This window comes from Alternaria triticimaculans, assembly GCF_023758025.1.
Source record: "Alternaria triticimaculans strain BMP 0046 chromosome Unknown scaffold_8, whole genome shotgun sequence".
NCBI lineage: Eukaryota > Fungi > Ascomycota > Dothideomycetes > Pleosporales > Pleosporaceae > Alternaria > Alternaria triticimaculans.
Window position 1 is genome coordinate 1,296,799 of NW_026055965.1, and position 26,835 is coordinate 1,323,633.

The 26,835-nt window shown below is 53.5% G+C and overlaps 11 protein-coding genes across 11 annotated transcripts; 8 read left to right on the forward strand and 3 right to left on the reverse strand.

The window, feature by feature from the left end:
• Positions 1-804: 804 nt before the first annotated feature.
• J4E78_006347 (uncharacterized protein) lies at positions 805-1,836 on the forward strand (the record flags this gene model as incomplete). Its single annotated transcript, XM_049366959.1, has 2 exons — positions 805-1,504; positions 1,559-1,836. The coding sequence occupies 2 exons, from the start codon at positions 805-807 to the stop codon at positions 1,834-1,836; spliced, it is 978 nt and encodes a 325-aa protein (XP_049221665.1).
• Positions 1,837-2,894: 1,058 nt separating this feature from the next.
• Positions 2,895-3,368, forward strand: J4E78_006348 (uncharacterized protein; the record flags this gene model as incomplete). The annotated part of the gene is made up of 1 exon (XM_049366960.1): positions 2,895-3,368. One exon carries the CDS (start codon positions 2,895-2,897, stop codon positions 3,366-3,368), a length of 474 nt encoding a protein of 157 aa, XP_049221666.1.
• Positions 3,369-4,689: 1,321 nt separating this feature from the next.
• On the forward strand, positions 4,690-6,152 carry J4E78_006349 (uncharacterized protein; the record flags this gene model as incomplete). Its single annotated transcript, XM_049366961.1, has 2 exons — positions 4,690-4,744; positions 4,813-6,152. 2 exons carry the CDS (start codon positions 4,690-4,692, stop codon positions 6,150-6,152), a joined length of 1,395 nt encoding a protein of 464 aa, XP_049221667.1.
• Positions 6,153-6,443: 291 nt separating this feature from the next.
• On the forward strand, positions 6,444-7,439 carry J4E78_006350 (uncharacterized protein; the record flags this gene model as incomplete). Its single annotated transcript, XM_049366962.1, has 2 exons — positions 6,444-6,736; positions 6,815-7,439. 2 exons carry the CDS (start codon positions 6,444-6,446, stop codon positions 7,437-7,439), a joined length of 918 nt encoding a protein of 305 aa, XP_049221668.1.
• A 211-nt stretch (positions 7,440-7,650) lies between these two features.
• Positions 7,651-8,790, reverse strand: J4E78_006351 (uncharacterized protein; the record flags this gene model as incomplete). Its single annotated transcript, XM_049366963.1, has 1 exon — positions 7,651-8,790. The coding sequence occupies one exon, from the start codon at positions 8,788-8,790 to the stop codon at positions 7,651-7,653; it is 1,140 nt and encodes a 379-aa protein (XP_049221669.1).
• A 759-nt stretch (positions 8,791-9,549) lies between these two features.
• Positions 9,550-12,101, forward strand: J4E78_006352 (uncharacterized protein; the record flags this gene model as incomplete). Its single annotated transcript, XM_049366964.1, has 3 exons — positions 9,550-9,661; positions 9,716-11,523; positions 11,574-12,101. 3 exons carry the CDS (start codon positions 9,550-9,552, stop codon positions 12,099-12,101), a joined length of 2,448 nt encoding a protein of 815 aa, XP_049221670.1.
• A 224-nt stretch (positions 12,102-12,325) lies between these two features.
• On the reverse strand, positions 12,326-13,993 carry J4E78_006353 (uncharacterized protein; the record flags this gene model as incomplete). The annotated part of the gene is made up of 1 exon (XM_049366965.1): positions 12,326-13,993. One exon carries the CDS (start codon positions 13,991-13,993, stop codon positions 12,326-12,328), a length of 1,668 nt encoding a protein of 555 aa, XP_049221671.1.
• Positions 13,994-15,068: 1,075 nt separating this feature from the next.
• Positions 15,069-18,867, forward strand: J4E78_006354 (uncharacterized protein; the record flags this gene model as incomplete). Its single annotated transcript, XM_049366966.1, has 7 exons — positions 15,069-15,118; positions 15,222-15,630; positions 15,680-16,084; positions 16,150-16,246; positions 16,729-16,741; positions 16,800-16,866; positions 17,017-18,867. The coding sequence occupies 7 exons, from the start codon at positions 15,069-15,071 to the stop codon at positions 18,865-18,867; spliced, it is 2,892 nt and encodes a 963-aa protein (XP_049221672.1).
• Positions 18,868-19,274: 407 nt separating this feature from the next.
• On the reverse strand, positions 19,275-20,414 carry J4E78_006355 (uncharacterized protein; the record flags this gene model as incomplete). Its single annotated transcript, XM_049366967.1, has 3 exons — positions 19,275-19,994; positions 20,057-20,304; positions 20,366-20,414. The coding sequence occupies 3 exons, from the start codon at positions 20,412-20,414 to the stop codon at positions 19,275-19,277; spliced, it is 1,017 nt and encodes a 338-aa protein (XP_049221673.1).
• A 269-nt stretch (positions 20,415-20,683) lies between these two features.
• On the forward strand, positions 20,684-22,750 carry J4E78_006356 (uncharacterized protein; the record flags this gene model as incomplete). The annotated part of the gene is made up of 3 exons (XM_049366968.1): positions 20,684-20,905; positions 20,997-21,951; positions 22,002-22,750. The coding sequence occupies 3 exons, from the start codon at positions 20,684-20,686 to the stop codon at positions 22,748-22,750; spliced, it is 1,926 nt and encodes a 641-aa protein (XP_049221674.1).
• Positions 22,751-23,611: 861 nt separating this feature from the next.
• J4E78_006357 (uncharacterized protein) lies at positions 23,612-26,341 on the forward strand (the record flags this gene model as incomplete). Its single annotated transcript, XM_049366969.1, has 3 exons — positions 23,612-23,802; positions 23,861-25,017; positions 25,068-26,341. The coding sequence occupies 3 exons, from the start codon at positions 23,612-23,614 to the stop codon at positions 26,339-26,341; spliced, it is 2,622 nt and encodes an 873-aa protein (XP_049221675.1).
• Positions 26,342-26,835: the final 494 nt, after the last annotated feature.

Genomic DNA, 26,835 nt, shown 5'->3' on the forward strand with positions numbered 1-26,835 from the left:
TGGACACATCGAGCAGCTCCCCGGGTAGTTTACCTATGTCAGGTTATCGCGTTAAGCTCCCGTCAGTCGAAGTTGTAACAAAATCGCGCAAAAGTAATGCTAGAGACGCATAACCGCAAGAATTGAAAGTGTTGTACTTCTCCAAAATGTCATGTTCCGGCGTTTCGGTGCTAATCCGGGACGAATGACCGGTGACGTCATCATCTGGGGGAAACCGAACCCGCCTTGTGTACCTGCCTTCCGAAGCATCAACACCAAACATCGGAATCCCCGGGATCTTGTCAGCTTGCGCGGTCTTTTTACGCAGTGATGAGCTCTTCTCAACCAGAGAGTCAGCCTCTGCTGCATAGCTCTCCAACAAAAGTCATAGCTTTCGAACCCCACGATCCAGACGACCCCCGGAACTGGTCGAAAGCGCGCAAATGGCTAATGGTTGCCGCCATTGTCCCCATAGACCTCAGTGTCTCCTGGGGCGCGAGTGGCTTTAGTCCTGTCGCGAGCGACTTTGCGAAAGACATGGGCGTGTCGCCGAGCGTCGCTGTTCTGGGACTGAGCATGTATGTTCTTGGGTTGGCTTTTGGTCCTATGACTTTGGCTCCTCTTTCGGAATACTTTGGACGGAGACCTGTCTATATTGTGTCTTACGGTATCTTTCTCTTGCTACTTTTGGGGACGACATATGTAGAGAGCCTTGGGCCGTTCCTTGTCCTGCGTCTGTTCTCGGGTTATTTCTCATCCACGACCATCTCGAACTTTGGAGGCACCATCGCGGATCTTTTTCATCACCATGATACCGGGCCAGCGATGTCCTGGTTTCTCTGGGCAGCGACGGGTGGCAGTCCGACTGGATTTGTGCTCTTCTCGTTCATCGCGCATGGTCGATCGTGGCATACTGTGTTCCGCATCATGTTCTTCATCTGCTTGGCCTTCTGGGTGGTCATGGTCGTCGCGCTCTATAGCCTTGGAGAAACAAGACATAGTGTTATCCTCTTGCGGAGAGCACGGACCCTACGACAGCAAACAGGCGACGATGAGATTGAGGTGCCGGACGAAATGAAGCAACGAGGACCGAAGCAGCTGTTCACTACAGCACTCGCCCGCCCATTCAGATTCTTGGGCTCTGAAGCTATCGTGCAGTTTGGTGCACTCTACAACGGGTTTCTATACGGCTTGAGCTTCCTCTTTAACGGCGCCTTTCACATGATCTTTGGCCCGAACGGATACGGTTTTGATACTATCGGCGTCGGTATCTCATTCCTGGGAATTGTTGTTGGCATCACGCTTGGTCTAGCTACGAACGTCTTACAGGAGCGATACTACCAAAGGCGGGTTTCGCAGGCCGGCCATCGCGACGTGCCCGAGGCGCGAGTTCATCATGCGAAGCTGGCGGCTATTGTGCTACCAGTGTCTCTTCTGGCTTTCGCACTTACCGCAACGCCAAACATACACCCCTTCTTCGCAGTCCTCGCCAGCGCGTTCTGGGGATGGTCGTTCTACACTCTCAGTAAGTTACAGAGATGATCCACGTCAATCATGCTGCACTAACAATTCGATGTAGTTCTCATGACGCTCACGTACACCGAAGACGCCTACAAAACGTACTCAGCATCAGCTCTTGCCGGAATTGGACTCATTCGGAATCTCGCTGGTGCTGGATTCCCACTCGTCGGAAGACACCTGTTCTTGAACGTAGGCACCAGGAACGCGAGTCTGGTACTGATGGCGATCGCCATTTGCCTAGCGCCAATACCATTCGTGCTTGAGAGAAGAGGCGTATCATTGCGCAAAAGAAGCCCATGGGCGGCCGCGCATGAAGATGAGGACGAGAACAGCTGAGCCTAATGCCACCGGTGACAGCTGTCTCGCATGATAGGGCTCAGTCTGTCCTGTTTATGGGAAGGCATTGGTGGCGCGTCAGATACATGCTCCAAGTTCGAAGGATTTGGCTGCCATACGACTCGCCATGGACCGCCTGTACACGATCTCATACGTTAATGATGGCCGCAGTGTGCCCGGTCAAGCATAAATGTCTTCGCAACTCTATACCTGGGCAAGCACGTGGAATGGATTCCTGTATCCGACGAACTCCACATCATAATCGAATCAGAGAGCCCTGTCCTACTCGCGTTCAATCTGTCCATCAGCCACTGATATGCATTCTCCATTACTCAGCCCTTCGGCCGTCTAGGCAGCGGCAAGTTAGCGACCCAAATGGTTCGATTTCGCGCACGTGACATCCACTACACAGCAAACCCAACACACCCATTGGACAAAACAGAGCATGACGGCTACCCAAAACCAGCATAACAACGTTTCGAGCACAACAGAACGTGTTGTTTCGGATCTGCCCGTGGTTTTAGCGCGTAATCCCATTGAACGTTGCGGGCCAACCAACGCGTCGCGCAGCCGAGAGGGTCGGCGCGTAACGCTAGATCTCGCGCTGCCGACTACCCACCCGCGTATCCACCTGAGATATTCTTAGACCGTACGAAGTCTACATATGAGGCTCTGCTCTTGCGATGATAGTGCAGTATTCTCCAACTTCAACCATCTTTCTTTCCTTCAGTCGGTTTTCATTCGGTTCTTTCCTTTTGAGTCTGTTCTGTGAACAACTCTGTGTTTCATTCGCGACATAACTTGCTTGTTTCCTTCAGTCAAGTCTCAGCATAGCGACGGAGTTGTTCTCTTATCCATCGTTTTTCGTCGTTTCCCGGTTTCTTGTTGCGAGAGAAATATCGACCAGCGCGCAAGTCGTGTCTAGTACCTACAACGTCATCTCGAATTACGACTACACTGCGACTCAGCTACGAAATATTCGCAAGACCCCTCGACAGCCTCTCCAGGAATTCCGAACATCCACGTCAACACGACAAACTCTCGGTAAAAACACAAAAATGTCGTGCCAACCATTCACTTCGATCCCTCAACCACCCACCAACCTCCCGTCGTGCGCCGTACCTGTCGGTGGTTCGAACTCTTCAATACTAGATGCATGCTGCAACGGGCACATCAACGCGATCGCGACTTATTCCGCTCCCGACTCAACCACATCATCACCATCCGCGTCCTCAACTCCAGTCATCGTTAACTCAGAAGACAACGACGGCTGCTTCCAATACTGCATCACCGATTCACCAGACATCGTTCAGAGTTGCTTGGCACAGAAGATGGAACAATACGAGAAAGAAGGCGCAAGCGGCATGGGCATGTTCGGCTGCTTCAACACGGACAAGGCGGTCGGTGCGAGAAAGGTCGATGAGGAGCGAGGTTATGCTAGTGCGGGTGTGAGGATCAGTGGAGGCGCGAGTTGGGCGGTATCAATGCTGCTGGGTCTGAGTGTCATTGGTGCAGTTGTCAGAGGCATCTGAGCTTCATTGAAGAGATCTGGACATGGCATCACCATAGAAAGATGCAAAATGCTTGATTGAGTTGTATACCCAGGGGTTTTCTCTAGCATCTCCTAGCGCTGACGCTGGACGTAATGAATAATGACATTTTTCAATCCTCGATATAGTAGCGGTGTGGAACGACAACACTGATGAGATCTACGATACGATGATTTGAACGACTTGGTTGCGCATCCGAACCGCAGAGATATCCGTCCAGTCCCAAAAGTAAAAAGTAAAATTTCCCCAGCCTCAAATCGTCTTCGACACCTACAAAGGCGGTGAGTGAGCAAAGGAAGACATTCCCCACACTCACAAAGCGCCTCAACAACATTGTGTGCAAGGAACACGGGCGCAGATCCCATCATGCTTGCACTAAGTAGTGGTGTAGTGGCTGCGATAAAATATCAACAGCTCTGGTGTTTCTTCTTACAACTACCATCTGAGCCTGTCAACCGGAGACCATGTCAGCAATGCCGGAGCAACCACACATCGTCAAATACTGTGACCAAGAACTGATGCACCCACAACCTCGGCATCCGGTGCCTATTGTCGAAATAGAAAGAATAGCAGCCAACGCTGAGAAACAAGCTTCTCCAGACCTAGCCTTCGCATCGCAGCAACAACCACAGGCGCAACAACCACAGGCGCAGCAACAGCCACAACCACAGGCGAAACCAGATCATGTTCCCCAACGAAAGCGGAAAGACAGCGCAGCACCTTCATTATATTGCGGCTCCCCCGTCTCGGAACAATACGAGCAAGCTCCTGGAAAAGAGCTGCTTGCTGCCTCACACTCGCCTAAGCATGTGCCGGAGCATTTCTCCAACTCGGGCTTATTAGAAGCTGGGTTCAACCAGGAGACTTCTCGCAGGAATTCCAACTGGCGTCGCTTCTTTTGTAAGCCCCCAATCGTGAGAAGTTCTGATGAGAAGTATTGCTAAGTTTTCCTCCAGATGGTTCTTTAGAGTTCTTGATTCCTTTTGGAAGTGAATGGGATAGCCCGTGTTTAGCGTCCCGGAGGACTTCCGTTTGAATTGTGTCGAGAGCGCGTACGCTACTTATGAATGAACGAATTTTCTAAATATGAGATCTTTTCGCAGTTGACACTGCAAGCTTGATGTGTACCTGATGATGATGGGTCTGTGGCTGAGGGGCAGCCGATGTGGAGACGAGGGAAAGTTCCCCGCGACATTTTAGCGCTATCGCACCCCTGCCGCCGATGCGGAGCGTCATATCTTTTTCTCGAACGCGCAAACAGTCACAGCCCAATTCCACACGTTATCCTCTCATACATCTCAAGATGGCATCCGAAAAGAAAGTAGCAGAGAACATGCTCTGGGGAGGTCGTTTCACAGGTTTGTGCAGCCATTGGCCTGTTGAGTCCATCGACACTTGAGATGACTGGTGCTAAGACGCGTTGCAGAGGGCCTCGACCCAGTCATGGAGCAATACAATGCGTCCCTCCCCTATGACCGTCTCTTCTACGCTGAAGATATCGCGGGTTCCATCGCATTCGCCCGCGCAAACAAGAACAATGGCATCCTCACCGCCGACGAGTTCGCAGCCATCGAGAAAGGCATGGCACAGATCAAGGAGGAGTGGGCAACGAATTCCTTCGAGGTCAAGGCGAACGATGAAGACATTCACACCGCCAATGAGCGACGGCTAAGCGAGATTATCGGCAAGGACATCGGAGGCAAGCTGCACACAGGGCGAAGCAGGAACGAGCAAGTCGCGACCGACATGCGGTTATGGTTGAGGGAGCAGCTCAGGACGCTAGAGGGCTACCTGAAGCTCCTGATCAAGACATCGGTACAGCGAGCCGAGGCTGAGATCGACGTGCTTATGCCGGGCTACACACATCTCCAGAAGGCACAGCCCGTCCGGTGGTCGCACTGGATCCTATCGCATGCTACCGCTTTCGCATCCGAGCTCGAGCGCCTCCGCGAAGTCATCAAGCGTGTCAACCGTTCCCCACTCGGCTGCGGCGCGTTGGCAGGCAACCCCTTCAACATCGACCGCGACGCCATGGCCAAGGAGCTTGGTTTTGAGGGCCTACTCACAAACTCCCTCAATGCTGTCGGAGACCGTGACTTTGTCTTCGAGACACTACAATGGGGGTCGAGCTTCATGCTCAAGATGTCGCGCTGGGCGGAGGATCTGATTATATACTCGAGTCTGGAATTTGGTTTCGTGCGGTTGGCCGACGCCTACTCTACCGGAAGCTCCCTGATGCCCCAGAAGAAGAACGCAGACTCGCTGGAACTCATCCGAGGAAAGAGCGGTCGTGCGTTCGGGCACATGGCGGGCTTGTATGTCACCATCAAGGGTCTTCCTACGACCTACAACAAGGATTTGCAGGAGTCTGTTGAGCCTCTCATCGACCACATCAAGACGGTCAGCGACTCCATCCAGATCGCCACTGGTGTCTTGTCGACCCTGAAGATCAATGCCGACAAGATGCACGCTGCACTTGCCCCGGAAATGCTAGCCACAGAGTTCGCAGACTACCTTGTGCGAAAAGGCGTGCCTTTCCGCGAGGGTCACCACATCTCTGGTCGCGTAGTTGCCTTGGCAGAGGACCAGAACGTGCCCATGGATAAGCTGAGCTTGGAACAGCTAAAGGGTATTGACTCCAGGTTAGGCGACGACGTAGTTGAGTGCTTAGACTACGAGCGCGCGGTAGAGCTGAAAAACGCCACTGGTGGCACAAGCAAGAGCGCCGTCATGGAGCAGATCGACATCTTGAAGACGATTCTCTAGAGTAGAGGTTTGCCAAGCGACGCCTAAAACGGGTTTAGACAAAATTCACGGTGGTCACAGGTTATGAGAAATGAGAAATGATTCCTACACCACTTAGATGTCGAGTGGTGATGAAGGTTGTTGCATGCGTGCGCTGTTTGCATGTGCTTACCCCACTTCATCTAGCCAGCGGATCCGCGTTCACATCGCAAAGAGCCCTATGCTTTCGTAGATCTGGATTTACTGCAACTAACTCGCATCTCACTTCTACGACAATCATTAGGGTCGAACATCTGTCTAAATAAAGTTACCATGCAGCCAGATCCACCCAACACCGATGTCGTCGCCAACATAAACTACTTCCCTGCCACCGGCATCCCCATCACCAAATCAGAATGGAAAGTCAAATACCTCGACGACAAAGATGAATACACCCGTCCCATGCTCATCCGCGACGTACGAAAAGCGAATAAGACATTCGATCTAGACGTCAACGGCTTCACATTCGTCACACTCCCTCAGAAGCAGAGAGTAGACCGGCACAGCAGCGAAGAAGACGTAAAACAAGAATACTACCCCGAGTTGGAAGAAGTAGTCAAGAACCTGTAATAGCCCCACCAATATCCCCCATTTATGACCTCGTCCCGTCATAAGAAAGCAAAAAGATCTAACACCACCCCCAGAACCAACGCCTCAACCGTCCACATCTTCAACCACGTAATCCGCGCCCACACCTCCCCCTCCGCAAAGGGCATCCAAGACGCCCTCGGCCGATGGCAAGACATCCCCTCCGGCCACCCGCACGTCGACTACGCAGGCTCCGCGTCCGCCCTCAGCGGTACACTGACTGAACTCTCGTTGCCCGCTCACATCAACAGTCTCTTCACAACATCCACGCGCTACGCCTTCCTCAACTGCTGGCGGCCCCTCAAACGCGTGCGTCGGGACCCGCTGGCCGTGTGCGATGCGAGTACGGTGCCGGAGAGTGATTATCAGGTTAGGTTGAGGGAGTTTAGTCGCACGGGGAATAGGAGTGAGAATTATGTTATTAGTTGTGGGGCGTTGGAGAAAGAGGAGGATGAGGGGGTAGGGATGGAGATGGGGATGGAGGAAGGGATGGGCAAAGGGCATGAGTGGTGGTATATGAGTGGGATGCAGCCGTGGGAGATGGTGGTGTTCAAGGGGTTGGATTCGAAGAGGGAGGAGAGGGGGTGGAGGTGTCCGCATACGGCGTTTAGGGTTGAGGGGAGTGAGGGGGAGGAGGCGAGGGAGAGTATTGAGGCGAGGGTTGTGGCGTTTTGGGAGTAAGATGGGGATGGGGTAGTGGTTATGTCATCTTCGAGGCTTTCTCTTCGAGATCTTTTCTGTGAATTCGTTTCGCAACGAGCTATCTACGTTACTTGCTCTATTTTCCGGACTAGGTTTTGCTATCGGTATGCCGCGCATCGTGTTCCTTCTCTCATCGCTTTCCCTGAAATGCCTCCGATAGGTAGATGTGCCTCGACGACGAAACGGATCACTAATAGTTGGTCCACAGTCCCGGCCGCGCCGGCCTTGATCGAAGTGAACCTAGGCGTATGCTGGAGGTAGACAGTGGCCTCGGGGGCCTCTCAGGCCGTTCGCGTATGCTGGGTAGATCGTGAAGAGAGCTTGGTCTGCGTAGGTGCTCGCTGTTCCGTCGCGGTACGTCAAGAAATCGGCTACTCGTCCTAGGTTCCGCCTGGTTGCTGTCTCTGAAATCCGACTGCCCACTCGCCATCGCAGCCTGCTGTTCATCGTGGAGGTATTTTGTAAAGACAAAATCTCTCCACTTGAGCTCTTTCTTCAAAGCGATAAACTTTGGCTCGGCATAGATCTCTCGGTAGATTTTGGCCATACCGTATTTGCAATGCTTGCGGTTGTAATCTTTGATTGCCTTGCCGAGCACTAGCCGAAGCGCTTCGCACGACCTTGTCCCAAGCTGTGCAACAACCATATCGTCAGAGACAAGTCGACGTGCGAGCAACTTCTGACTCTTATCCATACCCAATTTCCCCGGCAGGAGACCGCGACCCCGGGTCCAGAAGGACGGCTTAGTGTAGAGTAATGTCTTGTGATGGTTTCCACCTTCGCACCTGTGCAATCGGAAAGCGTACAGCTGCTCGAAGACGTAAGCGATGTCGACTCCAATAGTTCGTGCTGGTTCCATAATGTAGGTGCTGATAAACTCGCGGTCGCTATCCTTGAGCAGGCTCTGGGTATTGTCGACGACAGTCTCACATGCTTTGTGAATGACATCAGCGTATTCGAGAACTACGCGCGTTTGCTGAAAATTCAGAAGGCTGGTATTCCGCGCGGAGAGATTCGTGGTGGACAGTTTGGGCGAACATGCAGCAAGCGCATAATGGAGCTCGTGAAAGTCGACGTCGTAGCTGTATACCAGGATGTCGACGAGGAGGCGGACAAGAAGATCGACTGCGGCAGGCTTATCTTGAGGAAGTTCCAAGTTTGTATCGTGGCCTAAGATTTGCTCTGGCGCGAAGGGATAGGACTCCAGGGGGTGGTGAGAGGTTTCGATCGAATTACGTGGTGTGATGGGAGGGCGATGGCTTGTGCTGTATGTTCGTTTTGGTTGCCCTGCGCTCAGGTTGCCTACACCCTCCTGAGACAGTTCCGGCATTGCGAAGCCCCGTGACGAAACGAAAGCTGTTGAGGATAGCAAGAAAGACGACGCTGATACCGAGTGCGGTTGTTCGCAGGTTTGACAAAGAGGAATGGAGAAAGGTAAATCACAATCACGAGGGTGCCGCTGAGACCCTTTTGGACTTCCTTACATCGACCAACGTAACCATCGTCAAGTTGTGACCTGTAGGGGTCCAAAGCGGAGTCGTTGGTCGTCTGACTGGCCATCCACAGCGATGTATTGCGCGACTCCTGGCATCTCAGCGGATGATTTGTTGAGAAAGTCTGAATCACATATTCAGGGTCGATGATGATGGTACTATTCAGCTTGCTTCAACCGTAAGTGTCATCACAGTAGACCGATGCGACGACTGTCCCTATCAAAGCATCGATTAGTAGAGAAGGCTGGAGTCTTCATGTGATTAGCTCGAAGACACGAGCGGCGTAAGTCGGCTTCATCGCGAGATATTGCATCGCCTTGAGAGAGGAATTGCTGAAGCGTGATGTGCAAAGGCGTGGGATGGAGTTGGGCATGTGAAAGCAGAAGGCGAGGGGTGAATGCAGGGTGGCAGGGGTGTGCTGCATGACGCCACAGCCGAGGAGCCAAAATTACTCGGGCTGGCTTATCGATTAACAAAATTATCGCCGTCCCACTCTCCACCACCCACCAGACAGTTCAGCGCCGAGTTTCTGACACCGCATAGTCAAGGTGGCGTCGATTCCTTTCCGATTCAAATCAGGTGGCAGCGGCAACAATATGGCGCCCATGGCTGCGACAGCGCACCACCACCGGAGCACGACCAAGAAGGACAAGAAGGGCTTCAAGTCCCGCCATGCCACCAAAGGCGCGCTGAAGGAGCAGAGCAAGGGTCAGTCGCTCCTTCCCCGCCACCGCGTCCAACGCTGCTGACTGTTTCTTCTAGGCAAGGTCAACTCCCTCTCGTTCGAATTCGGCAGCCGCAAGACCCCCCACCAGCAAGTCATGAGCAAGTTCGACCGCCGCAACCGCGCCAAGCAGATGCGCATCAACAAGGACCACGAGCACGCAAAGTCGTCCAACGTATTCGCCGGCAAAGATGGTGCGCCGAGGATCACCGCCCTCGTCCCGCTATGTTCGGACGTCTCTACCGCCGAAGCTGTCCGCAGCCTGAACGCCAGCCTGGACATTGAAGAGGAGGTTCCCGAGGCAGGATGGACACGCACAAACGTCGACCGTTTCAAGCAAAAGGTGCAATATCTGATCGTAAAGAGAGATCTGCTGGCGGCTCTCGACGCCTGCCGCGTCGCCGATTTTGTCGTCTTCATTCTGTCGGCGCACGAAGAGGTCGACGCAGAGGGCGAGCTGATCATGAAGTCGGTCGAAAGCCAGGGTATCTCGAACACGTTCACCGTCGTGCAAGGATTGGACAAGGTCGAGCCCGCCAAAGCCAGGCCTTCAGTTGTTTCGTCGCTCAAGTCGTACATCACCCACTGGCTGCCCGCGACCGAGCGCGTCTACTCTCTCGACAACCGCCAAGAAGCCGCAAATCTCGTCCGATCGCTATGCACAACTACCACAAAGGGTGTCAGGTGGAGGGACCAGAGGAGCTACATGTTCATTGAGGATATCGCGTGGCCTGGAGGCAAGTCGGCCGTCAACGCGGACGGCACTGGCGATGTTGTCATAACCGGTGTTGTGCGCGGGCTTGGGTTGAAGGCCGACAGGCTGGTACAAGTGGGAGACTGGGGTGACTTCCAGGTCGACAAGATCGTAGCCGCTCCACTAGAATCGAGGAAGAAGCACAAAGAAGAAGAGATGGCTGTTGACACAGAAGGCGACGGCATCCTGGAGCGTCCCACAGAAGACCAGGACGACCTAGCAGATCTCGCACCAGAGGAAACAATCATGGACGACGTGACCAACTACGCCACATCTATTGCGCCCTCTGAGCGCAAGGGTGTCTTACTAGACGATCACCACTATTTCTCAGACGAGGAGGAAGAGGTCGCGCCCGCCAAAAAGAGGCGGTTACCAAAGGGCACAAGTGAATACCAGTCCGCATGGTATCTCGACGACATGTCTGACTCGGGCTCGGATCTGGAAGATTTCGACGACATGGAAGTTGACGAAGACGCCCAGAGCCAGCCTGCGCACCCTGCAGATGGTGTAGAGGGAATGGATGTCGATGGCAAAGCGATGACCGAGGGCGCTCCTTCAGAATACCCGCAATCGGAGATGTTCCTAGATCCATCACCAGAGGACGAGGCTGCACAGATCGAGGAGTACCGGAAGTCTAGGAAGACAGAAGAGGACGAAGATCTCGAGTTCCCTGACGAAATCGAACTACACCCCAATGTGAATGCGCGAGAGCGCCTTATTCGCTACCGAGGACTGAAGAGTCTGAGAAACAGCACATGGGAGACAGAAGAGGATCGCCCATACGAGCCAGAGGAGTGGCAGCGGCTGCTCGACATTTCCGACTACAAGCGCACAGCGACCAAGTTCATGCGCGAAGCCTGGGCTGGCGGTGTCAAGCCCGGAACTCGGGTCAGCGTTCACATTCGCGGTGTCCCGCTACAATTCCAGGAGACGCAGTCACGACCAATGGCCATGTTCTCACTCCTGAGACACGAGCACAAGCGCACAGCCGCCAACTACAGCATACTGCTCAGCTCTGAGCATGAGGGTCCGATCAAGTCGAAGACTAAGATGATCGTGCAGTGCGGACCAAGGAGGATAGTAATCAACCCTGTAAGTCACCTTAAGCCTCTATTCTATCCCTCAATACTAACAGCATCCAGCTCTTCTCCCACGCCGGCAACACACCGAACAATGTGCACAAGTTCTCTCGCTTCCTTCACCCCGGCCAATCGGCCATTGCATCTTTCATCGGACCTCTAACCTGGGGCAACGTCCCACTCCTCTACTTCACTCGCACAACCCCCTCTCCCGACCATCCCTCCTCCCTTCGACTAATCGCGACCGGAACATCGCTCCCACCCTCCACCAACCGCATCATCGCGAAGCGCATCATCCTAACAGGCCACCCCTACAAGATCAACAAGCGCGTCGTCACAGTCCGCTACATGTTCTTCAACGACGGCGACGTCAAGTGGTTCAAGAGCTTACCGCTGTGGACGAAGCGCGGAAGGAGCGGTTTCATCAAGGAGAGTTTGGGTACGCACGGATACTTCAAGGCTACTTTCGATGGCAAGATCAGTCCCATGGATGCTGTTGCTGTTAGTTTGTACAAGAGGGTTTACCCAAGGGGCGCGAGAGCGTGGAGGGGTGAGCTGGAGCAGGCAGCTGAGATGGAACAAGCTGCTTAGAGGGTTACGACGCGTCAATGACTTTTATGATATCATGGGGTTTTAGATAGGCTAAAATGGGTATGGAGTTTGTTGTTCGTCTTCTACGAATTCAGTCCCTCAGTCAACTATGTGTGAAGCAGAGCCGTGAAGTAAACGCCGTGAAATGCTGATAAAGAAGCGTACTTTTCACCGCCAACGCCAACATGAAGTCTGAGACAGCATGAAGCCAATTCTTCCCAGACTCACTTCCTCGCAAACCTCTCAAGCGCCGGTCCATAATCCTTCTTCAACCTCTCCTTCCTCTCAATCTGCCTCTTCTGCATATTCTTCAACGCCTCCCTCGCGCGCTCCTTCTCCTCATCAACCACATTCTTCGTCCCACTCTTCCTCAAATACCTCCTGAGCGCCGAGTTCCTGCCCTTCCCCCTCTTCTTCAACATATCCACCTTATCCGGCTCCTTCTCACCCCTCGCAGCGCGGTATTCGCGTTGCCGCTCTTCATTAGACGCGAGATCGAGGTTACCGACGAAGTTGGGGTCGAGCGCAATCATCTCGGGCTGGATCTTCTCAAGCAGAGCGTGCACTTCTGTTTCGCGGCGCTGCTTGGAGGTTTCGTAGGGGTTGGTGCCTGGCTCGAGGGTGTCGGGGTTGGCTTCTCCGGCGCCGGGCACGATGATGGAGGTGAAGCCTTTGTCGTGCGATATGCCGAGGACGTCTTCGAAGGGGCAGAAGCGCACGCGGCTCACGTTTAGGCCTTCGCCGCCCCAGCCCATGTACGGCATGATGGGCAGTGCGGCGTCCTCGTGGTTGCGGCGGAAGATGTCGTCTTTGTAGATGGACGTCTGTGTGCCGTAGCCGACGGCTGTGAGGTTGCGGTCGGAGATGGAGAGTGTGGTACCGGGGACGCGGAGGTGGGTTTGGTACATTTCCTTGAACATGCGGACGTCCCAGACGGACATGCGTCGGTCTTGGGATGTGCTGACCATGTATGTTCCTGATCTGTCCACTGCGATGCTTCGGACGGGGCCGCGGTGTGGGAGGAGTTTGACGAGGGGCGTGGCGCTGTTGGGCGACCAGAGGGTTACGAGACCTTTTTGGTGGCCGACGTGCAGGATGGCGTTGTGTGGGTTTTGTGCGAAAGCTGTCGCGGGACCGAGCTTGGTGTATAGTTGTGGTAGTGACTGTCCGGTTGAGACATCAGTGTATCGTATTATACCCGCGGTCGATACCGAGGCGAGGAGGAAGTGGTAAGGGAGGTATTCGAGGTGTGTGGCTTCGGAGTGGTTCTTGAGCTTGTGCATCTCCACACCGTCGCCCGAGTAGATGTAGACACAGTTCTTCTGCGCGACCGCAAAGTTCTTCTGGTTGCTCGTGTGCAGCCATCGCGCGTCTCGCACTGTCTCATTAAGTTGGAGTTCGCAGCCGACCTTTCCGTCTCGCCAGTCAAAGGTCGCGACGTGTCCTTTCCTGCCGGCGATCAACAAGTCACGGCCATTGCGACTGTACTCGCATACATCGTAAGGACCCAGACCGTCTAACTTCAACTCGAAGCCTTTCTTTGCCGTCTCCAGACCAACTTCCCGCTTGATGTCGTCTTGTCGCACCTTGTATGTCCTTTCCAGCTCATTTTCGGTTTCCAACAGTCCTGGGTTGTTCTCGAGCAGGACTTCGACATTCTTTGCTTCTATTGCCGCCTGCTTGTTCTTCGCCTCAAGCGATGTCATGTTTCTCCGCAGCTTCTTGTCCTTGACTTGTTTCGGCCGTATGCGGTCGCCGCGCCCATATTGCTTTGTGGCTGATTCGGTGAACTCGGCGATCGCGCGGGTATCTTCGTCGTCTATGGGCGCTGCGTTTTGCGACTTGCGCCGCGGTTGCGCTGTGCTGGGCTTGGAGCCGCGTTCGGTGGCCATAATGCAGTTGCGGTGGCTGACAGCCTTTTGCGACAGTGGCAAACTTGATTCGCGTCGTAAGCTAGTTTTGTGACTGGGGAATCCACTGCATGTATTCGCTGAGAGTGTATGCGCAAAAGGTTCCTGGTCGCGAATGCCCCAATCCTAGAATTATTTCTGCCGGCGTTCACCGCCTCGAAATCTTGGCGACACTAGTGATGCAGCCGTAGACCTCAAAACTCCACGCCTCTATCACTGCACTTCTGTTCCGTTGAATGCATCTGAACTTCAATGCCATGTCCGCTGATTCCGTTCATGACTCCAGGGCGCGGTCATATATATCAAGGCTTGCAAGCGGTAACATCTTAGCCTGATATTAGCCCTGTGTCCCCCTACACAGGAGTTATGTTTGTGTGCCGACATCCTTCCTTTCGAGTGTTTCAAGGCCAGCACTGGGGTTGGAGGTGGCGTTGGAATTGGAGGAACCCTCGTTTTGTCTTTCGGGGCTTGCTGTAAGGTCTGTCGCCTCGGCATTGCTCGACATTTGAAGCTGAGGTAACGGTTGAGCGGCTGTTTGAGCTTGAGCATCTGCAGCCGCTTGAGCTTGCGCTTGAGCGTCAGCTGCTGCTTGAGCCTGGCGAAGCTGGAATGCAGCAGCGCGGGCACGCATTTTAGCCTTCCTGGCCTCTGATGGCTTCCCAGATTGTCCCTTGCGACCCATGGCAGTAGTTAAAGAGAGATTGGAAAAAGGTAGAGGACCTGGCTGGAGAAACTGGAGATGTAGCAGATTGTTGGACAGTTTCAAGGCTGTATGCTCAGTGTGTATGCTCAGGTGTTCGTACAGGACTCCAGACGATGACGCCGAGATCGCAGTATCACATGCTACGCATGTGTTGGGCAGCTGCAGCTTCTCTCACTGGCTCCTGCCTTCACCTTGAGTTCAGCCCAAACAAACAACGTGTACCCTTAGGCTTCGCTTAGGCATCTCTCTCTTATTCCCACCGCCGTACAGGGTCTCAGGGTCTCTCATCAACCCCATTCCACTCTCTCTCGTTCTCATACTTCACATACTACTCTCTAACACCAGTCGCCAACGATGGGAGGCCGCCGCAATGTGCACGCTTACAACCAGGACGAGATCGACAGGTACGTCCAGATAACATTTACTGGAAATGCCAACGACAGCGTGACTATTATTGAAACAACCCAGTGGCAGTCCAATTTGACGCGCTGCTAACTATTCTTCCAGGCTCCAGGGTATCCCGCTTCCCATGAAGATCAAATGCGGCCGGTGCCACAAGAACCTCCCTCAAGTCAAGTACTCCACCAAGCAGCTGACCGATGCACGACACCAAATCAAGACCTCAAGCAAGATCACCAAGCCCATCAACTGCCATAGTTGCACTGGACAGCAGAAGGTCGAGATCGAGTGCACCATGTGTGGCAAGACAAAGGGCTTGGAGGAGTTTGCGAAGTCTCAGCGCGCCAAGCCCGACACTGCCAAATGCTTCAAGTGTGTTGAGCTTCAGCTTGCTGATGAGGCCGTCGACGAAGACCGCTATGTGGAACCAGATAGAGCCTTTGTTCCGCCCGACCACTCCCAGGGTCAGTTTCCCGAATACTGGTCCGCAGCTACTAGTGAAACATCTTCTACTTATGTGAGTTTTCCATAAGGGCTGTCTATGGCCGTCATACTGACCTGTATAGGGAGATGATGAGTGGAAGACTGTTAACGGCATCAACCGACGAACCGAGCGCAAGGATGTTGAAGACGGAGGTATTGCGCTGTCGGCTGGCTTCCAGAAGGCTATGTCCATGAACGGTTCAGCGGACGAGAGCCTCATCGACACCGAATACTCCTACCCGGCTGGCCATGGGAACGCCAACACCGACAGCTGGAGCGAGGTCCGCACCAAGTCCTGGCACACCCAGTCCAATGCGGCTCCTAGTGCGAGCTCAGGCTTCAACCCCAACGCCTATCGTCGCTCGACTTCCTCCATCACCGGCTCGTCCCACACCTTCACCTCCAGCGTGGCTGAGCGATCTGACACTTCGGAGATCCGCCCCAATGGTTGGGCCAAGATTCGCGCTGCTCCTCGAGGTCCTCCTATGGTATGTACAACGATGAATCCTTCGGATCTTGAGTCTTGGCAAAAGCAATACTGACTATTTCATAGATGCCTATGGGTGATACTGTCCGACAGACGGGATCCACTGTCGATGCTTGGGACTCGGATGAGGAGGAAGACGAAGAAGACGAGGACGATGATGACAGTGACGACGACACAGTCATCTAGTCACTTGACCCCGGTTTATGGAGATCACAGAGATTGACAAGTTTGCACAACGGACAAGGTCCTGTTCTGCGAGGGGATGCGGGAGTTTGGATTGGACTGGCGTTTGATGTGTACATGGATTATTTGATTTAGCTGTGATCATGACGGCGAATGGTCCACCACGTGCTGTCCCAATCGGAAGAACGTACATAGTACTACAAAAGTTGAATTCTTGAATCGATGGCGTTGTGGATAGCCCTATCGCGCGACTGTGGTGATAGTGAAAGGAATGCCGTCAGGGGTAGACTAATCCGGAAAAAGCGACTAATTGCCACCACGTGATTGCGCGCCGTACCCCAACGCGCCTTCCTGTGCATGTCCCACCCCACTCACGCCCAGCGCAGTCGCACCACCACGACTGTACCGCAACACTTTCTTTCAAATAACGTTCGTTTCAATCGCTCTTACCGTAGGAAATAGATACAGGCATCATGTAAGTTGAGTTTCGCTATTCGACTTGATGAGCGCGCAAGACTGATGAGTGGCGACAGGAGCGGACGACGACCTAGAGGCGCAGGCATTCGGGGGCCGCACTCTGCCTTGACAGATTTTCTGGCCGTGAGTGACATCTGTTCTGGGGACAAGCATGCCCAACATCCGAGACTTGCGACATGAAGATCGAAAGCGGCTGGTTCTTGCTCGATAGCGGCTGCGCAAACCTCAGTGGGCGAGGCTTGAGAGAGACACTCGCTAATATCTCATTTTCAGGCGAACAACATCTCTGCAGCAGAGATTCGAGATTCGTACGAACAGCGCCGTCAACAAGCCGAGCGAGACGCAGCAGAAGCAGGAGACAATGGCGAGGGACCTTCAAACGCTGGTGAAGATGACGAAGATGTCGAGGAGGACCTACAAGCCGAATCCTCCGCCATGGCAGCCGAGCGCACCCGCAAACGTAAACGTAATCAAGACGAGGCCATAGCGAAGATTAAGAAGGGCAAGGCGGCGAAGAAGGCATCGAAGAAGAAGAGCAAGAAGAAGGGCTCAGACGATGAATCTGATTTTGAAGATGCGATGGACATGTACAAGAAGGCGAAGCCACTCCCTGGTCAATTGGAGAACTGCGAAATCTGCGATAAGCGATTTACCGTCACACCATACAGCAAAGCTGGTCCAGACGGTGGTCTCCTGTGCACACCATGTGGAAAAGAGATGGTCAAAGATGCGAAGGCAGAGAAGAAACTGGCTAAGCCCGTGGTGCGAAAGGGTCGCAGGAAGATTGAGAGCAACCGTCTTGATGGTATGACGCAGCGCGGCCCCAAGACACTTCAACAATTGTGTATCGAAAAGCTCGCGAAACATTCGGAGGACATTGACGAACTGGGAGAGATGCCAGAAGGTATCATGAACCGAATCAGCGAGATCTTCTCAAAGAAGCGAGCGATGAACTCCAACACGATGAAGCTGTTCCTCCAGTCAGACATGCAGTCAATCGCAATTCATGAGGCAGCATATCTCGAGACGGAGGACTACGACCAGATCTTTGCCGTTTGCCCAAATGTCAAGCGTCTGTCGCTGCGCAACTGCTGTCAGTTTAAGGACAGCAACATCGACTACATGAATGAGAAGGCAAAGGCACTGGAAGAGATACAGCTGCTAGGAGCCAATCTCGTCTCCAACGACAAATGGATCGAACTCTTCATTTCTCGGGGTCAAGACCTCAAGTCGCTAAAAGTCGAGTGGTTAGACGCCGCGTTCGACGATCAAGTAGTCGAGGCACTCTCCACCTTCTGCCCCAACCTTGAACGCCTCAAGATTGAGCGCTGCAAGAAGATCGGCCCGGACAGCATCGACGCCATTGCACACCTGAAGCATCTGAAGCATCTCACACTCCGCTTCTACGACCCCATCACCCGCGAGAAGCTCGTCCATCTAGTCGATTCGGTTGGCGATAACCTCCGCACCCTGTGCCTAGAGCACTTCCTAGACAACACAACAGAGCCCACCGATGACGTCCTCGAAGCCATCCACAACAAGTGTCATTATCTCAGCAAGTTCCGCTTCACAGAGAACAATGAGTGCACCGACGCTGGCTACGTGAAGCTCTTCACCAACTGGACCAACCCACCGCTCCACTACATCGACGTCAATTCAACCCGCGACCTAGACAACACAAACCCCGACGGACCCGAAGACGAGCCCATCGGCCTCGGGTCCAACGGCTTCCGCGCCCTAATGGCCCATTCGGGCTCGCGCCTCGAATTCCTAGACATATCCTCCTGCCGCCACATCTCGCACGCTACCTTTACAGAAATCTTCGACGGCAAGAAGGAATATCCTCATATCCGCGAAATCAACCTCTCCTTCTGTCCTGTCGTCGACACTGAGATCGTAGCTGGTGTCTTCCGGTCGTGTCCCGCCATCAAGAAGGTGGTCACTTTCGGCTGCTTCCAAGTCGCTGACGTGGTGGTGCCGCGGGGTATTGTGTTGATTGGAGCGCCGAGGGCACAGGATCAGATTGAGCAGTTTGGTGAGGTGGTGTTGGATTATCAGAGGGAGAATGAGGAGAGTATGGGGCATATGCGTGCTATGGGGCGTATTGTTCCTGTCGTGGGATAGATGTGTGTGGTGGGTTCTTCAAAAGCGGTGTATCGGCGCATGTATGGTATGGCGTACTGGGGCCTTTACGCGTTCATCGCTAGTGGTCATCACAGTGGGTATGAGAGCTTTTCCGTCGGTTGTGTGCGACATGATTTAGATACGTATAGATGTCAATCAGTACGCATAAGACTCTCTGCATTGAGTATGCGGATGCGCATGCGGATGCTAATAGATACATGATACATGGTACTCCTCAAACGCGACTATTACCCTCGCGCGGACTCCTCGCTTGCCCAAATCGTTAAATGGTAATAAGTAACAGCGTAGCTACGCGTATTCCCAGGTCGAACCGATGAGCTGAGTGGGACATACCTTGCCCTCTGCGCCCTCAGCGTAGATGTACTACGCCACTTTCTGTACCCCACTCATACCTTGCTCAACCAGATCATGAACCCAAATTGCACCACATAGCTATACACAAACAAAAACTGCGTCCTCCTCGACTTCTGACCAGTCTTGATATCCTGAGGATATCCCACGGGAGCAGGAGCGCCAAAGGCGTCTTGTGGTTTGTTGTCGGGCAACAGCACGTATTTCAGGCTCCTCAACAAGAAGAACGAGTTCGCGCTGAAGCAATAAAGGAATATGACCCAGCCGACCCACGAGCTACTGAAACCGATCCAATTGGCCAAATTGGTGATGAGCAGAGACACGATGACGTGGACGAACTTGTAGCCGCTGTATGCGACGAGGTCGAGGAGTTGCGAGGAGCTGCTGATGGCGAGGAGGAAGGTGCCGGTTCGGATGATGAGGATCTCGAGTAAGGTGACGGCGATTGCGACGGTAGCGGTCTTGCCTAGGAGTTCGGGGTTGAAGGCGCCGCGTAGACCTGCGAAGAGTGTCGATAGCAGAATGTAGGTCACCAGGGCCATGGTGGGTATGTACATGTCTGGTGAGTTGACATCTTCTCGCGGAGGTTGGTATAGGAGTGCGGCGGAGGCTGAGGGATCGGCCGTGTGTTGCCGTTGGCGCGACCAGGGACGGTGCCACCATGGGAAGAGGATGATGCGTAGTTTGTTGAGGACGTAGGAATTTGTGACATTGAAGTAGTGCTTCAGTGCGGATACTGAGACAAGGCGTCCTAGCTGAGATGTTGTTAGCAAGCTGTTCGAGAATAGAGAGCCTGCGCTGTGTATTCCAGACATACGTTCTGTTCCATGTAGTGCTGCCCAGCGTCCACGGCGCTCTTTCCCATCTGGAACCCTAACTGGGCAGTCGGGTCGTTGATGAAGCCTCCGAACGACGGATGCACGCCATATCCGCCTTGCTGAGGCGGCATACCTCCTGCCTGTGATCCGTAGCCATAGCCGCTCTGGGGTTGTGAAGGGGGTTGCGGGGGAGGTGGTGACCGGAGTTGGGGAACCGTGGAAACGTGTTGTGGGACGGGGTGATGTACTTGATATAGTCAGTACATGGCATCTACAGGAGGCATGATGGGACGCGTCTTAGTACGTACAAGGTGGTGAATGCGCCGGTGGTGGGTTGCCGTAGTTGGGGCGCTGCATGGCTGCGCGTCGGGGCGATGGTGGGTGTAGCGAGTGCGGTGTCTAGAGGAATGAAAAAGACGAAGGAGCCCGAGTTTTGTGATGCGCAATTGGACACGTCGCCGTCAATGTTGGTTGAATTTCTGCCTTGAGCTGCGGTGTCGTTGGCACCTCCGAATTCCGACCATCTGGCAAGAGCGTGCACGGCCCGTCGTCATATCCCACATGTGCCCGCCGCACCACCACCACGTCTCCCTTCCGCAACCTTCCCGCCGCCTTTCACCCCCGCCATGTTGGATACCTTCGAGATATTGACTACTTCCGGCGTAGTCCTGTGGTCGCGCACATATGTCCCGGTCGGCGCAAACGTCATCAACAGTTTAATCCGGGATGTCTTCATCGAGGAGCGCGTGCAACCTCACGCCGAGGATGCCGGCGCCAAACCTACCTACAAGAAGGAGGGATACACTCTGAAGTGGACGGCGGCGAAGGATCTTGGCCTTATCTTTGTGGTATGAACAAAGTCCTCGTTCCACCAATGCATCGAGATAGGACCACGGCGCAATGCGACGTAGATATGCGCAAGAGCTGACCGTGCCATAGGCCGTCTATCAAAGTCTAGTACACTTGACATGGGTCGACAAGCTCCTCGACAACGTGCGCGCACTCTTCGTCGGCCTGTATGGCGAGCAGCTGAAGACGGAGCACAGCAGTGTGGTCAACTGCGACAAATTCGGCGCCTACTTCGACCGACAGATGCATGACTTGGAAGGTGCCAGCGACTCAGGCGCACCAAGTATCAAGCTCACGACTCCCGAATCGAGTACGGATAACGATAGCGCCGACGAAAGCGTGCCTAAGCCAACGGCATTACAGAAACCACAGCAGTCCTTGTACGATACGAGCGCCGATTCAACACCAGTGCCCACGCCAGATACATCGAGGCCTACTACACCGGCGCAAAGTCAGCTTTTGACTGGAAAGGCAAGACCGTTCGGAGGCAAGATGTCACGGCGAGACAAGAAGAAGGCCTCGGCGTTCAGCTCAGCACCAGTGTCATCGGGTGACGAAGCATCAGCGAAGAAGAAGGGCAGGGGCTCAGCCAAAAAAGGCAGAGTGTGGGGCGAATTCGGGGCCGAAGAACAGGACGACTCTGTGCTCGACTACTCGCAATCAGACATCCAGGGCGATGCCTCTGGGAACGAGGCGCTTGAGGAGATCCGACCAGAGACATGGGGCCACAAGACAAAGAAGGGCGAGTTCGTGCTCAAAGATCTTGATGAAGAGATGGACGAGATAATCGCAGCACAAAACGCGAAGAAGGACAAGGAGACACCCGCTGCCTCTGGCGGGCTAGTCGGTTCCAGTTTGGGTGCCATTGGCGGCCTGTTCAGGAACGTGGTTGGCGGCAAGACACTCACCAAGGAGGATTTGGCAAAACCACTTAAGGGAATGGAACAGCACCTACTTCGCAAGAATGTGGCTCTCGAAGCTGCAGTGCGACTATGTGAGAGCGTCGAGCGCGATCTCGTGGGCATGAAGACTCCTAGCTTTACCAGTCAGTTGACACTCCTATTCCTTACACCCAGCTACTAACTATCGTAATAGCAATCGAAACGACCCTCAAATCCTCTATGGAGAAAGCTCTTACCAAGATGCTTACCCCTACGTCCTCCCTAGACCTCCTCCGCGAAATCCAACACACCAACGCCACAACATCTCGTCCCTACGTTATCTCAATTGTCGGTGTAAACGGCGTCGGAAAGTCGACAAACCTATCCAAGATCGCCTTTTTCCTGCTGCAAAACCACCACCGCGTGCTCATCGCAGCAGCGGATACATTCCGTTCTGGCGCTGTGGAGCAACTACGCGTACACGTAGATAGATTGAAGGAGCTATCGCAAAGAGAAGGAGGTCAGGTCGATTTGTTCGAAAAGGGCTATGGCAAAGATGCTGCCAACATTGCAGCGGATGCCGTTACTTTTGCCTCGAAGAACAGCTTCAACGTGGTGCTCATCGACACCGCTGGTCGCCGACACAACGACCAACGTCTCATGTCTTCCCTTGAGAAATTCGGCAAGCTAGCCAACCCAGACAAGATCCTCATGGTTGGAGAAGCGCTTGTCGGCACAGACTCTGTGGCACAGGCACGCAACTTCAATGCTTCTTTTGGCGTGGGGAGAAACCTCGATGGATTTATCATCTCAAAATGCGATACCGTCGGCGATATGGTGGGTACATTGGTGTCGATGGTGCACGCGACAGGCATTCCAGTGGTATTCTTGGGTACCGGGCAACATTACAGTGATCTAAGGACACTTAATGTTAGTGCCATTACGAGACTGCTCATGAGCTAAGTTTTCTACGGATTATCGGAGCCCTGTATTATAGTCTATCAATTCTAGTTAATAATGAATCTCTGACCAGAGTGGGAAATCGCAACGTAAGAACCCACTGTTCGCAAGTTGAATGCCAATGCAAATCCATGTCCAGTCAAGCTTCAAGCGTGACTAGTGACCCACACACCCCATTGTGGCGCCTGGAGAAAACCTGATCTTCATCCCATTGAAGCTTAGATGTGGCTAAGTCACTGCGCCATAACCGTTTTGGCAGAATTTGGCTGTAAGGCCCGCCCGTACACATACACTCGCAAAAGATCCTCACACGATGTCAACGACGATGTTGTTGGCCAGCGCTGCACGGAAATTGCCGTTGAACGGCAAAAACGGCAGGCTAGGTGTAATGGAGCAATGCCCAGCAGCTCTTGTTGAATGCATGACCTTGTTTTGCAGAGATTGTGCGAGTTTCGCGTTGGGCAAATGACGACACAGACGCTCGTCCCCGCGTGCGCCTTCGACGTTCACGCCTCCCAAGCTTTACAGCATGCGCGCTATCGTCTTGGATCGACGTAACCGGTAGGCTAGACCATCCTCCAGCCTCTAACCAACCTGCGTTCCAGCCTCCGGCCTCGCGCGACTTGCCCCTGGTCCATCTTGTTTGGTAGAGCATGCGACTAGTCGGAACGCGTGTGCCGACCATGTACTATGACATTGAATGTTTATGGGGAAACGCCAGAGTCTGGGTGCTATGATGCAAGCGCCGTTATGGAAGGTGTAACCAGGGCCGATACATCAAAGGCAGCTCGACCTGCTAAAACCACACACTGAAAACGACACCCTCGTTTCGTGGCCTCATTCACATCCTCGACGTCGCGCACCATGTCTTCACCCAGCGCGTCTTCGCGGTCGGGTAACCACCGCAGCAGCTCTTCGTCTGTGTCTGCTTTGTATTCGACGCTGGTACCATGTATCGTGGTCTCTGGAATCCTTGTGGGAGCTTTCTTGCTATTGCGAGCAAAACAGAGGCGTCTATACGCACCACGAACGTTCCACGATGCGCTTTTCGAAGAGTACGTTTCATCACATATCTACCTCTACATCTTCCATCGAGACTGACAAAGAATACAGTGAGAAGACTCCATCCGCGGGTTCGAGCAAATTCGGCTGGATCAAGAAGTTCATGCATATCAGTGATGAATACGTCCTCAACCACCACTCCCTCGATGCCTACCTCTACATGCGCTTCCTCAAGGTGCTTACACTCATGGCCTTTGTCGGTGCTATCATCACTTGGCCTGTGCTATTCCCTGTCAATGCCACTGGCGGAGGTGGTGAATCTGGCCTGGACATCATCAGCTTTTCCAATGTTGAAAACGACGTTCGCTACTTTGCCCATGCGCTCATGGCCTGGGTCTTCTTCGGCTGGGTCTTGTTCCTAATCGGAAGGGAGATGTTATACCTTGTCAAGGTGCGAAAGGCCTACCTATTGTCCACCTGGAATGCGAGTCGTATTTCGCAACGAACGGTCCTCTTCACCGACGTACCGGAGAAGGATCTATCTCTCGAGAGTTTACACACCGCGTTCCCGCAAGTCGCGCAGATCTGGTTGGTACCTGACGTCAACGACCTAGAAGATGACGTTGAAGAACTCGAAGAGAATGTACCCAAGCTGGAGGCCAGCGAGATCAAGTTCATGTCAGCTGTCACTAAGCAGCAGCAGAAGAAGGGCAGCGAGAAGAACGCGACCTACGACAAGGCATTGCGACCGACGCACAAGCTGAAGCCCCTCATTGGACACAAGGTCGACTCCATTGGCTACTACCGGAACCAGATCAAGGAGCTGCTACCCAAGATCCAATCGGCTCAACAGTCCCATCTCGCTGGCCGGGAGAAGCTTGCTAGTGCTGTCTTCATCGAATTCGATACCATGGCCGCCGCCGAAGCCGCTTTCAACGAACACCAACATCGCAGACCAGCAAGCTTTGAATCCCGCCAGATGGGTGTCTTACCTGATGAGATTGTCTGGAAGAACCTCGGCATGGGCTCTAAGAACAGAAAACTCCGCCATATCCTTGCGAATATCTTCATTGCGCTTCTGATTATGTTCTGGGCCATTCCTGTTGCGATTGTTGGTATCATCAGCAACGTCAACTATCTTACAGAGAACGTGCCGTTCTTGGCATGGATTGACTCCATTCCTGGACCTATCCTTGGTGTAGTCACTGGACTTTTGCCTACCATTCTTCTCGCTATACTGATGGCATTGGTGCCTATTATCTGCCGCTGTAAGTCATTCTTAAGCTCCTTACTCCAAATGCATACTGACAAATTATAGTCGTCGCCAAACTTGCAGGAGCAGTAACTCTGTCCGAAGTCGAGCAGCAGACCCAAACCTGGTACTTTGCATTCCAAGTCATTCAAGTCTTCCTCATCACGACTTTCACCTCCAGCGCCACCGCCGTCGCCAGCCAAATCGTTAGCAATCCGGCATCGGCTGTCTCACTACTGTCGAAGAATCTTCCCAAGGCTTCCAACTTCTATATCTCGTACTTCATTCTGTATGGACTTGCCAACGCTGCAAGGTACCTTTTCAACCTGATGGGACTGGTGGGCGTGTTCATCCTGAGCAAGTTCGCCAAAACACCGAGAAAGAAGTACATGCGCTACGTGTCTTTCACGGAGCCATCTTGGGGAGCGGAGTACCCGAAGTGGACCAACTTGGGCGTCATCGCGATATCATACGCCTGCATCGCGCCACTCGTTTTGGGCTTCGCGACACTCGGTATCGGGTTCATCTACTTGGCCTACCGTTACAACATGATCTACGTCCACGACACCCACGTTGACACCAAGGGTGGCTTCTATGCTCGCGCGCTAGAGCAGCTCATGGTGGGTGTCTACCTTGGAGAGCTTTGTCTCTTGGGTCTCTTCGGTATCGGCATCGGCAACAGTGTCACATCTGCTGGTCCTACGGTGCTCCAGATAGTGCTGATCGTAGCAACCATCATCTTCCACGTCATGATGAAGCGCAAGATCAAGCAGATGAACTTGCTCGATGACTCGAACCACCCTCAACAGCACAACGACGCTGAAAGACATTCGGAAGGTAATGGCATGCACCCTGGGTACAACAACGTCAAACGCTCGCGCGAGGACAGCAGGCGATCTGAGCAAGCTCTTGTGTCTGGCTACAGAGAGGAAAGCCGCCAGTACGCCGGTGAGCAAGGTGCTGGCATGGCTCCTCCGTCGAACGCCCCGCCACAACGATCTCTACTCAAGAAGATGTTCTCCCCGCATACACTTTCCGTCAGCGAGATCTCCTCCTCTTTGATCACACGCTTCCGCCATCCTGTACCAGCCTACACTCAGCAGGACGTTCTCGAAGCCTACCTACACCCCGCTTTGGCGCAACGCGAAGAAGTCATCTGGCTCGCGAGAGATCAGGCTGGCGTCAGCAAGAACGAGGTTGCGGAGCTGACTGAGAGTTTGGGAAGCTATGGCGTCGAGGTCACGGATGAGGGCGCAATAATGAATGAGAAGGGCAAGGTCGAGTGGGACGACAACAGCGTGAGGCAAGCGCCTCTTTGGGATCATAAGGTTGTTTATTAGGGAGTCTCATTTGTTGCAACGAAGGAAAGGACGACGACGATGTTTACGCGACACTATTAATTTGTATTATACCCTTAGCTGACACGATAATATACTCGATCTGTACACTTCACGTCCTGGCACCATACCGCAGTCGAGATTCCAGCCGCTCTCAACCCACACCGCCAATATTACTCGTGGAAAGTCGCCCCGGGCTCGAGCGCCAAAGCCAGAAAAGGCCTCAGGTACGATGACAGCAAATGTGGGGGAATTGGGACTACACTCAATCTGGTGCGGTGCCTGAGAGGCTTGCTGTGCATAAAAAGCAGCAAGTCCACTATTTCTATGCCGGACGCTCTCCGGTCACCGCCTAGTGGACCGCCTAGTGCAACGCAACGAACAATAAACAAAAGCTATGACGTCTTTGAACCGGAAACCTAGAAATTGGGGTTGCCAACTTCCAAGTACCTAGTAGCTGGTATATGAAGGTGTCGTGTTGAAGCTGGGGTATTGAA